At 38.4% G+C, this 12,633-nt stretch overlaps 2 protein-coding genes across 3 annotated transcripts; one reads left to right on the top strand and one right to left on the bottom strand.

Moving 5' to 3' along the window:
* The first annotated feature begins 634 nt into the window (after positions 1-634).
* On the top strand, positions 635-6,030 carry LOC135619661 (NADH--cytochrome b5 reductase 1-like). Its single transcript, XM_065121892.1, has 9 exons — positions 635-817; positions 1,459-1,600; positions 1,681-1,771; positions 1,919-1,996; positions 4,764-4,844; positions 4,918-5,007; positions 5,203-5,268; positions 5,486-5,572; positions 5,767-6,030. Exons 1-9 carry the CDS (start codon positions 712-714, stop codon positions 5,857-5,859), a joined length of 834 nt encoding a protein of 277 aa, XP_064977964.1. The 5' UTR covers positions 635-711; the 3' UTR covers positions 5,860-6,030.
* Positions 6,031-7,282: 1,252 nt separating this feature from the next.
* Positions 7,283-11,350, bottom strand: LOC135619663 (protein ETHYLENE-INSENSITIVE 3-like 1a). Of its 2 annotated transcripts, none has more exons than XM_065121894.1 (2): positions 11,036-11,350; positions 7,283-9,578 (listed from the first exon to the last, which is right to left on the bottom strand). In XM_065121894.1, exon 2 carries the CDS (start codon positions 9,522-9,524, stop codon positions 7,617-7,619), a length of 1,908 nt encoding a protein of 635 aa, XP_064977966.1. In that variant the 5' UTR covers positions 9,525-9,578; positions 11,036-11,350; the 3' UTR covers positions 7,283-7,616. The 2 variants fall into 2 exon arrangements, with proteins under 2 accessions (XP_064977966.1, XP_064977965.1); XM_065121893.1 differs by lacking the exon at positions 11,036-11,350 and adding an exon at positions 10,272-11,014.
* Between the last annotated feature and the right edge of the window lie 1,283 nt (positions 11,351-12,633).

Consider the following 12,633-nt stretch of genomic DNA (forward strand, 5'->3'; position numbering starts at 1 on the left):
CCCCCGACCCGATAACACACCTAACCTCGTAATGGTACATATGTAAATTTAGCCAAAGCTATGCCTCCTTTTACCATATCAATCATTTGACTCCAAACCGATGGGCGATCCGCTTCTGGAACTATATTTATTACCCGTGATACGTACCCTGGAACCGTACCAAACATGACTACCACAGAAATCTGAACCAAAGTGTGTTGTGCCTCTGTAAGTCTTTGGGTTTCGGCGAAATGAGTGTGGATCGAACCCAACCCGAACCGCTGTGGATCGTGAATTTGGATCCGTTGGATTCTTCGGGTCCAGCATATGATCTTGGATCCATAACACACCTACCCCCGAATGGTAAATCTGTAAATCTAGCCAAAGGAATGCCTACTTCTACCGCACCGAACCTTTGACTCTAATCCAATGGTCGATCCGGTTCAGCTACTTCATTTACCTACTCATATTGGATACCCCAAAGAGTGCCAAAGGCGCGCTGTCACACAAAATCTCAATCAAAGTGTAATTTAACATGGTGTAAATTTGGGTGTCGGTGAGAAGAGTGTCTGTTCCAACCCGAGCCTCCGTTCCGCACCTCCCCTTCTCCACCCTACTCTGATTCCCGACTGCTTTAAATGGTCCTCTTGCCGAACCCCATGATCAATACGAAGAAGAGGGAGGAGAGGGTTTGCAAAAGAAGCCCAAAGGCGCCTTCTTTTTGGCAAATCCATGGAGATTCTGGAATCCTACGGCGTTGAGACTGTTGGAATAGCCGTCGCCGTGGTCGCCGTGGCCGCCGGCGCCGCTTACTTCTACTTCGGCAAGAAATCAAAGGGTGAGACTTTGAGACCGTTTCGGGGTTAATAGTGGGTTTGGATTGATTTGGTCTTTCTTCTCACTATATGGTTTTGGATACTTAAAAAGTTATGTTGATGTCGTTGCTTGCACTTGGTCTTGTTTTGGGTGGTTTTCTTCGTTGATTTGTGGATCGCATATTTTTCTCTTTTCTTTGGTTTTACTGAGCGTGTTGTAGGCATCAAATATTATTTTGGATAAAGGTCGCGACTTTTGTGTTTATAGGGGCTATTAACTTGCACGTTGTTTGTTCTTTTTCTTTGGTATTAATCATGTTGATCGCATTGCTTGACTGCAATGGTGAGTCTGATGGTTCAAAATTGGATCTTTTGGCTTTTACGTCAACTTGTAGCTGCAAAGATCTTGGAAGAATCGCTTCTAGAAATCGTAGATTAGACTTTGTAATAGTGATTATGAAGTATGTCATATCAGGGAGATGATGATGATCCCTCTGCCTTGTGGAAGCTAAAATTTTTTATTATTATTGAGTTTTGTGCGGTAAAATTGATAATGATTTATTGGTGATTGGCTAGTGAATTCATATGATGGGTAATCTTTTGAAGGGATAAATAGGCTGAGAATCTTTTATGCCCAGTCAAATGATATGGTTTTCCTTCACAGGTAGCTTGGACCCTCAGAATTTTAAGGATTTCAAGCTTGTCGAGAAAAATCAGCTTAGCCACAATGTGGCAAAATTCCGATTTGCTCTTCCGACTCCCACTTCTGTTCTAGGTCTTCCGATTGGCCAACATATCAGTTGCAGGTTGGTCCATCTTTTTGTACATGCTGTCTGCTTGAATGCTGTGATCAGCACAGCTCAGTGTTTGCTGTTTGCACTTACAGGGGAAAGGACAATGTTGGTGAAGAGGTTATCAAGCCTTATACACCAACTACGCTGGACTCTGATCTCGGTTACTTTGAACTGGTTATAAAGGTACATGCAGAGTCTTATTCTGAATATGGAATTTTATGTGTCTTTTGTAAGACATCCACATCTTGCTTGCTGCATATTCGGAGGATGACATATGGGCTTGTTCAGCATAGGCTTTATTGTGACCTTTTGTTGTTGTCCATTATGTAGATGTATCCTCAAGGAAGAATGTCTCATCATTTTCGTGAAATGCGAGTTGGTGACTACTTATCTGTGAAAGGCCCTAAGGTATGTGATCTTTATATATGTACCTTTTAGTTCTTGCTATTTTGCATTAGATAGCCATTCCTGAACTTCATAGCATATAAATGTTCTTCTTTGTGTAATGTCCTATTGTCCTGGCACTGTGCATAATCTTTCTTAGTGTGAAAACAGTAAACCGGCAATTGTTCAAATCATCAACTGCTTTTCCTTCTCAAGGCTATTGAATGATTAAATTTTTCAGTAACGAAAAGTTTTGTCTAGTTTAATTTTATTTTTTATCCTGATGTAAGCATTTTCTGGTTTCCTTGGTTATTCTTGTTAGTTTTATAGAAGTGTTTCTTGCCATGTTCATGCACACATAGCATATATGTCATGTAGGTCTCCTGCGTGGTAGTTTGGTGCCAGTGGGGTATGTGCGATGCAGCCATTGTATCATGGCAGGCATCTTAACCTGTCTCTGATTGATGAAATAATTTAGACAATAGGTTCCATGAAGGATATAAATTTTGTATTTTGACCGGTTACAGTATGTTTCTGCATTAACACATGCACATTCCTTGGAGGAAATAAATCTGTGTAATACTGCACCTTTGCTTCCACAAAATATCTAATAGGACAGCAACTTTTATGTTCCATTTTAAATTAATTTGTCTTCCTATCTCTCTTTGTTATTCCTTTTCTTCTAGATTTTTTCATGCAAGGAACCTTCATCTTTTGATCCATTTTTAAGTGTTTGCAAAACCTGCTATATCTCTGCTTACACCCTTACCTGCATGTGTAGATGCGTACATCAAGATTTATGTGAATCCAAAGTGTCGAAGCAATTGAGATCTCTAGCACCTGATGTTTCCTGAAAATGATTTTGTTCCATGAGTGCCAATTGTTGCATGATATATAGGAATAGATTTGGCTTAAACTTTTGCCCCTGCCTGATAGGAGCATGGAGAGTATGTGCATGAGAATACTTACTACTGAGTTGACAAGTATTTCTGCATTATGTATGTCGGGATATGACTAACCTTCATATGATTTAGTGAGATGGTGTCTTGACTCCACTATCATGCTTGGACTGATATCATTTATTTGTACAGATTTGGTATGGGCTTCCAATCATTTCTTCTTGTTATCTTACACATTGCGACTTCTTCTACTATTTATCCTTTTAAATTATTAATTCTCAACCAATGTATAGTCAGGAAATTGCAATGAATATATCTGTTTGTGAAATCTTCTATATTGAAATTGTTATTATTAATATCTTATCATCCTAGTGGTTGATGAATGGTATAGTCTGGGACTCATATAGCAAGGCGCTTAATCAATTAATGAACTACAGTCACAAAATTAATTTGGTGTTTCTATTATAGGAAAACAATCAAATCAAATCCTAATTAGTTATTAGGTGATTATGACACTCGAATTTGGCAAGTATTCAAGTGTATACTAGTCTGAAGTTGCTTCTTCTTTCAATGGACTTTCTCCAGGTAATTTGTGAGGCCAATTATAAAGCTTCAACTTTTAGGATCTCAGATATTGGCTTCATTTCTCTGTTATTTAATGATTCTATTAATTTCTGTAGCTTATGTTATTTAACTCAGATATATGGACATAATTCAAATATTCTTCTGAAAGCAGCTTCATTTGTTTTTTGTTCATGCATTGAATGCTTGTTAAGGTTTTAGTTGCTATATAACCCTTCTCAAAATTTTCTCTTTTTAATTTTGATATTTTATAGCAAGAATTTTAGAGTTATGTCCTTTATATAATAAGAAACAACTTCATCTTAATTTCTGAAAGTCTTTTTGTCATCTATCATTCAACAATGTGCTTCTTGCCAATAATTTATAGTGTTTGTTTTTGTAATGGGAAGTGCCCCTTGAGGTTAGCAAAGTTGTGCCTAAAATGGTAATTGCTTTGTTGTTTAGATTTAAGAATGCAAAACATACTAAGGTCTTCTTTGAAAAACCAGTTACGTTCTTAAAAGTTTGAAATGGAGAATAGAAATTGCTATTGATAAAGTACATGAAGATTATGGACATAGTAAATTTTCTTGATAGAGACTAAATAGGTTGGAAGTTTTGTAGCCCACTGTCCATTCAGCTTTGTCTGTGGGCTTCTTTTGCTCTCCAGAGAGCAAACCAACTTTCAAGACAACTCACCTTCCCTCATTGATAGATATGGAATAGCTAGCTGTTAAATTCTTTCCTATCGAAATCATTTTTCAGTCTACAGGTTATATCTGTGTCTAAAGGTGTTGGGGATATTTTCAAAGTTTAACTTTAAACACTATGTATTGGAATGCCAGCTTGCTAAATCTCCGACTTGTATCAAATCCTTCTTGAATACATACTATTGGATCTTGGTAGATGAAATATTTTAATTAGAGTGCATTCCATATCTTAAGATTGGAGAAGATGCTTCTTCAACCCCGATCAGTGGAAAGAAATGCTTACGCTTGGTGCAACCAATATCTATTGTGCAACTGTCTCAGACATTTTTTCATCAATCATACTATATACCATGTGAAAAAAGTTGGCACTGTTGTAAATTGAGCATATGATCTTCTCAAATAAGGTTGCCCTATGAGGAGGATAACTTAATAATCTTTTTGTCTGAAAACAGTTGAGGATATAGTCTTGTCTTCTTAAATTACATTTCAGAATCAACGAGGTCAAATAGTCGGTTTAGCTTCTTGAATAAGTTTTCCTACACACCATAGTTCATAACTGCCGTTTTTAAAATTAATAATTCTGCAGTGTGACTTGCTGTTGTCTCTTCTATGCGCTCTCAGGGACGTTTCAAGTATCAGGTTGGTCAAGTCAGAGCTTTTGGAATGCTAGCTGGAGGATCTGGCATAACTCCAATGTTTCAAGTAAATAGTACTTAGTTATCATGTCTATGACGCTGATATTCGAAAAGTTTATAATATTTGTTTGGATCTTTAGGTTACAAGAGCTATACTGGAAAATCCAACAGACAAGACCAAGGTCCATCTTATCTATGCCAATGTCACTTATGAAGACATCCTTCTGAAGGTATAGCTTTACACTGTTTGTAACTTCTTACCTAAAAGATCATATGATGTTGATGTTGCATAATTCCAGAACAATTTTGTGTAGCATTTATCAGTATAAATTTCTTAGCAGTAACTTTTTTTTTTTTCTGTATGTTTGTTTTACGAGGGTTTGTTGACTGTCTCATCGATCTGGTAAACTTTGTATTTCATGCAGGAAGAGTTGGACAGCCTTGCTAGGAACTATCCAGATCGCTTCCAGATTTATTATGTGCTTAATCAGGTCAATATTCTTTTTCTGATTGACCTCTTGAAGTTCCATCTACTTTTATCCAGCCAATTGCAAACACTTCTTCCTATCTGAAGCAGTTTGGATGATGATTTCATGAGAATAAACTTTTGATAACACATTTGATAAGTCATCAGCTATGTGCTTCTTTCAATGTTCTCTTCCTTTCATCATTTTCTTACAATATTTACATAATTCTATTTTTGGGCAGCCCCCTGATGAATGGAATGGTGGTGTTGGCTTTGTGTCCAAAGAAATGATTAAAGCTCACTGCCCCGCACCAGCGTCTGATATCCAGGTATTTTGTCCAACTGAACAGATGTCATCATCTGAGTGAAGACATGTATATACATAAAACAGCAATAAAATCGTAATATGTCAACTATTAAGGATCGACTATCATCATTAAAATCGGTCAAGATCCATCCAAGCTTGGCACGAGCATTGATGGTGTTATATATATAATTTAACCTTTGTTTTGATGATTGGCAGATTCTGAGATGTGGCCCACCTCCCATGAACAAGGCCATGGCTGCACATCTGGATGATCTGGGCTACACAAAGGAGATGCAATTCCAATTCTAAGGGAGTTTTGGCATTTGGAGATTTGTTCATTTAACATTTGGAATTGAGGACAGAAATAAGATTTGCTTGATCTATATTTCAGTTCTGCAGAATCAATGCCCAGAGTTGGAACTTTCTATTGTTTTACTAGAATTATGGCATTATGAAACCAACATTTTGTTGTTTACTGTATCCTGATTTGAGTTTAGCTGATGGATGGACAATTACCATCAACTCACAATCACAAGCATTTAGGGTTTAATGGAATGTGTTGATGTCCTTATCACCTGATAATACAATGTTTAGGAATTGGTGGTGCATCTTTCATGTGAGGTAATCACCATCAGACCCTTGATTTCTGCTATTACTTGATCACAGCATGCATCAAGGAGCATACTGTATGATATGCAAATTTAATCTGCCAAACTTAAGCAGTAGCAAGCATCAGTATTAGCATATGTATGAGACAATCTCCCAATCTTTAGAAACAGTATCAGTATCTGTTTAAATCCATTAAACTGGCACATACTGTTTTAGGTTCGTAGCTGGTCTGTCCAACAAAAACTCATGAGAAAGAAAGGAAAGCTCATAGACTCAAATGAAATCATAGCTTTAGAAACTAACATGGATGTAACTTTTGCTTGTAACTGGGTCAAGATAATGATAATGATCAATGACCAACTGGTCAGCCACTTGAAATCTCAGAAGCTTGTTTTACTGACAAAGTAATTCTATTGTTCATAGGGTTAGCCCTCACCTTCCTGAGCATTTTCTTGCCTGGTGTGGAAATCATGTCCTCTCCTGATGTACTTGGCTTCTGGATGTAATCCACCATGGTCATCACCCAGTTTAAGAGCTTGTTGGAGGTGTTTCAGTACCCATCATGAATCAAGACTCTTTTGACCTCTGACTAGATGAGACTAGATGAGCATGAGTAGATGCATTAAGTGGATAAGAGTGTGATGCAATGAGTAGCACTTGAGCCAGGAAAGTGGAACACCAAGAAAACAAATGTAGAGAGAACATAAAACTGATGCATCATAGAAAGGCATTTCATCTTTGGATTTACCTGGCTGAGGTTAATCTCTAATGATCTTGATAAAACTGCAGGAAAAGACCATAAATCTTATTCAACACAAAAATCATCTGCAAATTGCTTCAGAATAAATCTGATCAGTGACAAAGTCAAGCTCCAAAACTTGAAGACAGCACTCTATATATAATCATAAAAGGAAGAACAGATGGTTTCTAAGCAAATATTGGATGCAACAGTATCAACAATGTAGCATAGAAATATAATGGCAGATAAGAGACTCGTATGCCAACCAAGAAGATCCACCAAGCAAATATCTGGGCATGCCACACATCATACTCTGGAGATTAGAGATGTAACAAACACAAAAATCCAAAAAACACAGATATCTGAACAACAGCAAAACCAATGTACTAATGAATCTAAATATAGATTTAAGATATGGTATGTCCATAATTACAAAGCAGTATGGGTTTACACTATCGACTGCCAGTCCCCATAAATATTGCAAACACCTACAACCTGAACATCTCGTGAGACCTCATGGGGAACACACCCCAAAGGTACAAGGGATTAGTTCAGTAATCTGACGGGGAAATACGGGAAGCTTATTAAATACAGGAAGAACACCTGGACCCAAATACTAAGGTTTTCATACTTGGGTCTACTCCATTGTGTTTGGCAGAGTGCCTGGTTCCAACTCTCTCAATGTTGATGTAGATTAGTTTGCTTCCTGTTTTTCTTCTCAGTAGAACCAGTTCAATGATTCAGACTTCTGCAATGGATCCCCCATCTCTCTTTGCAAAGTATCAGAATAGTTCATGGAATGCATGTTGAAAGAAGGACCAAAGCTGAAATCACCACTCAATCCATTGGGTTGGTCGCCGAATTGCTGCTCAAATGGCATTATGTCCTCATGGAATAAGAACTGCTGCTGCTGCACCAAGTTGTCAACTTCTTCAAACACATTGCCACCCAATCTAGTCCCTTGGGGAAAGTTGTCTTCCATCTGAATTCTAGGTTGAACAGAATTCATCATTTTCGACATACCTATGCCGCCCATATTCAAGTTCTTGTTAGCATTGACATTGTTGTCATAGAAACTCATCAGTTCATTGATTGATTTCTGACCATCGTAGGGAACACCAACATCAGATATGTCAATGGAATTGAGCCCTGATCCGAGTGAAGTTGGATCGAGTTGGGTGTTAAATGGCAAAGAGAAAATCGGTGGCTTGTTCCCTTTCATCTTGGGTCCACTAATTGCTGATCCGATGCCTTGAGGAATAGTGTTTTGATACTTACAGAGGTATTGGTGACTGTTTCTGGCATTCCTATCCAGAAAGCCATGCCGGAAATCACTATGTGGACATTGCACATTACCACAGGTGTAGATTCGTTGGTTTTGCATTGATTCTGGCTCAGCAGCACCTCTTTTCTGAATAAATTCCATCTTAGTCTCTTCCTTCACAGAAGCAGTTATAACAGTCTTCTCGTTCTTTGTGGTGCTGCCCAGATCAAAAGCATTCACTTCAGCATGAGACTTGTGATTTACTGTATCCATGCTCTCACCATCATCAACACCTTCAACATCATATTCAATGCAGCTGCTACCAAGGGAGGTGGCTCCAGTGTTGCCACTACCAGACGATGGTGGAAAGCATGCATCAGGGTGCATCTTCATGTAGAAGTCCTCCTCCTGCTTGATAACAGCAAGCCATGTCGCGCTCTCTTTCGCAGTCATCTTGTCTTGGAGGCCCTTCGACTGCCTAACAAGCTTACGTATCTTTTCGATGTCAGGTGACATATGTTTGATTACGGCAGTCAAGACACTAACCTTCCATGCCTTTTTCAGATCATGGGGCTTCTTGTAGGGTGGTGGACCTTGGTCTTTGGGTATTTCCAGCTGAAGCCACCACTCCTCTCTCCCAGTTGGCCACCATGGTGGTGCAACTCCCTTCTCTAGCGGAAACCTTCGCTGAGGCGGGTTGCAGTGCTGCATAAGAGCTGACAAGAGAGAACCCAGTGTTGTGTCCTGAAGCTCCTGCAACGAATGAAGGCCTGCAGTCCCAGAGTTCGTTTCGCCATTGGACCCCAGGATGGCAGTATCAGCCTGATACTTGGCGATAGCTGCAGGTCCATTCCGGTCAAACCTAACCTTTTCTTTCCACCAACCCCTGAAATTATCAGAGGCACCACTTACAGGCTTTCCTTTCTCTGGAATTATACCATAAACAAAGCCCTGGGCATTGCACACTTCCATCATCTTTAGCATGTACTTAAGGATCCCATCTTGCGCACGAGACATCGTCTTTCGGCGAGCTTGCTCCTGGGACTGACGCTGCTTTGCAGAGTCAACTTGCTCTTTGTTTTTGTTCTGCTGTTGTTCCTTTAAGCGCTTCAGCCGCATCCTATCTCTCCACATACGACGTTCGAGCTCTTCTATGTCAACATCTTCATCACTCTCTTCATCAGCAGCATCAGAGAAGTTCTCCTGTGGTGGTTCGCTAAGATATTTCTCTCCCGTTCGTTCACCCATCGAAGGCGGATGGGTGGATCCACAGCAGAAACTTTTCTCGTCCGAGGAGAAAATTTGCTTGTAATTAGGACATCCAGAATTAACCGTGCCTTCCATTAGTAGCCCACCCATCATTGATAGCAGCACCGATATATCTACTCAAAAGTAAAAATCAGATGCAGCACTCTCCTGCGAACATAACCATTAAATATCAGAATTAGAATATGAAAATCATGATGTCAAAAACTTTCTTATCATAAATTTCATAATGTGGTCAACACAACAATTCAATACAAAGAGGACGAATTCTCTTTAAATCAATGACTACAGTTAAATTAACTAAAAATACAAACAAAAATTATAGGCAAAGCGATCAGACCAATCAACAAATAACCAACCACCAACTCTTAGTAGATAAAACTAGCAGTGAAACAAGGGAACAAAGTTAAACAAAGTCCCACAAATATTCCAGTGGTTGGTAAAGAAGAAGTTGCAATGCATGAAGGCCATGATATGATACAGAAAAGCAAATTGAAACAAATAACTATTATGAGTACCAACATGAATCCGAGTAATCCCAGAGAAGAAAAATCATATAAAATAGAAAAGCAAAATCAGAAAGTAGTAAATAGGAATGACTTCTCTTCCCACTTAAATAACAAGCAACTCGGGTTCTTGATCTTTAAATGAGCAGCTCATCCCAATCTCACAAAGACAGAGAACAGTTGACATGTACATCAGATCCTAACATGGCAAATGGAACAGAAATAGTAATAAAACTCCATCCCTATTCCACATTGAATGAAGAGGACAAAGAATAGGAAAGCAACAGATGCCCCCATGAGGTTCACTAATCCAAAATGGAAGCTTAATTAAACCCACCGCATCAAAATTTGGGGAAACGATCCATCATCAAAAGCATCCAAATTTGAAACCCTTGCTGATGAATTTGACTAAGCGAGAAATAGGATGACATCGACAGCCGGCCAGCAAATTAGACTGCTGATCTGATCATATGACTTTGCAGAGGCGCAAAGCAGAAGGGACGACGAATCCGTAAATAATTGATGATCTAATTAAGACGAACTCACCGAGCAAATTCCGTAACTAATAGGTTTTCATGCACAAATATCGTTTCTAATACCGAAACATCGGCCTTAAACTTAGAACACGCGGTACCAATTGAACTCAATCGTAGTTTATTGGAAATAACGCTGGGTTTCGAGAGGAAACAGCAAATCAAGAACGAAGCGGACCAAAAGAAGGTTTTTGGGGCAATTGAAAAGGCGGAAGAGAAGACGCAAGCGAAGAACAACAACAATTTATGTAGTAAGTGCAAGGAGACCCGATCGAAAAGATTCTACAAAGAAAATGAAGCCTTTGGAAGTGATGGGAGCTTTTACTCTGTATCACGATATAGGATCTTTGACGCTGCCATGAAAGCTACCAAACCCACTTCCAATCCAACAAGAAATTAAATTAAACAAAAGAAGAAAAGGAAAAAAAAAAAAAAGGACCAGATCAATCAACAGTGTGAGAGATGGGAACAGAGAACAAGAAAGCTACACTGATCAACGAATTATTAGGCAGAAAGTAAAAGTAAAGGAGGCGCCTTTACAAGGGAGGAGAAGGCAAAAAAATCGCACCTTTTATCGGATTCTTCGCTCCTTCACGAGATCAGACTCTCCTTTCCTTACAGCCGACACGCCGAGAAGGAAACCGATATCAGATTCACGAGCAAGAAGAAGACGAGGGGGGTCAAAGGCCGCCAGAAGGAGACGAGGTTAAATCGAAAGGACGAAGAGAAAGACCAGGCAAAGGCTCATGCTCATGCTTCTTCGTCCCGCTTCGCTTCTCGGGGTTGCAGTTTGCGGTCAGGTGAGGAGAAGTCGTCAAAAGGCGCACGGAAGCTACAGCGGAGCCGCGGAGGTGTGGCAATAAAGGATACGGAGAGACACAGTGAGAGAGAGAGAGAGGAGACGCCAGCGGACTAATCGCGTCTCGGTCGTGTCACTTGTCGTTGCTTCCCAGCTGTCAGGTGCCCGCGGCTTCCCGGAGGATTCCCGAGTCGGAACGCACCCAATGCATTTACCCATTTACCCTCCTCTTTTTGGATAACTCCAAACGTAGCGCCCAATACATACATGAGAATAAATTCTCATTCAAAAAAATAACAATTAATTTTTAATCCATTTCTAAAACTTAATTTTGTATTTATTATATATATGTAAAGGAAATTAATTTTATAAAAGCCGAAAAAGGGGGAGAAAAAGATAAAGATAAAGAAAAAGAAAAAGAAAAATACAGGCCGCCGGGATTTGCTTAACGTGGTCATAAGATCAAAGCATAAAGGCTTTTTAGTCATTTGATATGTTCGTAAAAAACAAAAATAAATAAATAAATATATAATATTGACTCGTTTGCTATTTAATGTAGTCTACGTTGGACGGATTCCTAAATACGTAGCCGCCGCATCGTTTCCCCCACGTGCGTTTTCCTCTCCGACACAGTACTTTAGGAAGGATTGATTACACTAATTAACACGAGTTAGCCTAACTACGATTTCTATTATATTCTTTGAAGGTGTCTTTTTTGAAGGATTTATTACACCTTCATAAATACATCTTTTTTTAAACATAATAAAACCCTTCTCACTTTCTAATTAAAATTTAATTTTTGAAGGAGATTTTGATGTCTTATGGTAAGATCTTAGACTCAAATCCTACACACCACTTACTCTTAATAATAATAATATAATATATATATATATATAATTTATTTGTGTATATGTGTGTACTAAAATCTTTAATTTTAATAGGGAATCAGATCTAATTGTCATTATGTATTGCTTCCTATACTGTTTCTCTCTTTTATTTCCAAATTTAATGCTGTTGTTTTTACTCTGTGGTGGAGACTTAAAATAAGATTGATGGATTATCTACATGTTTATTATATGGTGATGAATCTTATTTTTCAAATCTAAAAAATAAATAATAATTTATACTAGATTTAATCTAAGAAAAAGATAATAAAAAATATTGGGTATTTACATGTTTGGTTGGGATTAAATAGTGAATTAAGTTATGTTCTTGTGCCAAATCCAAGTTAAATGATAAATTTTAATTTTTAAATCTTAAATTAATAACTAAAGTGGGAAAAGAAAAAACAAGAAAAAGACTTTGGATCTTGACATTGTAGAAACTTATCCAAAGTAATGTGAAACATGTGAATAATACAACTCCAA

This window comes from Musa acuminata, chromosome BXJ2-8 (genome assembly GCF_036884655.1).
Source record: "Musa acuminata AAA Group cultivar baxijiao chromosome BXJ2-8, Cavendish_Baxijiao_AAA, whole genome shotgun sequence".
NCBI classification, from domain to species: Eukaryota; Viridiplantae; Streptophyta; class Magnoliopsida; order Zingiberales; family Musaceae; genus Musa; species Musa acuminata.

Excerpts from the sequence above, each read along its gene's own strand:
- LOC135619661 (XM_065121892.1), top strand. The coding sequence starts at position 712 with ATGGAGATTCTGGAATCCTACGGCGTTGAGACTGTTGGAATAGCCGTC. Across the intron at positions 1,601-1,680 it reads GGCCAACATATCAGTTGCAG|GGGAAAGGACAATGTTGGTG; the intron begins GTTGGTCCATCT and ends TTGCACTTACAG. Across the intron at positions 1,772-1,918 it reads ACTTTGAACTGGTTATAAAG|ATGTATCCTCAAGGAAGAAT; the intron begins GTACATGCAGAG and ends TCCATTATGTAG.
- LOC135619663 (XM_065121894.1), bottom strand. The coding sequence starts at position 9,524 with ATGATGGGTGGGCTACTAATGGAAGGCACGGTTAATTCTGGATGTCCT.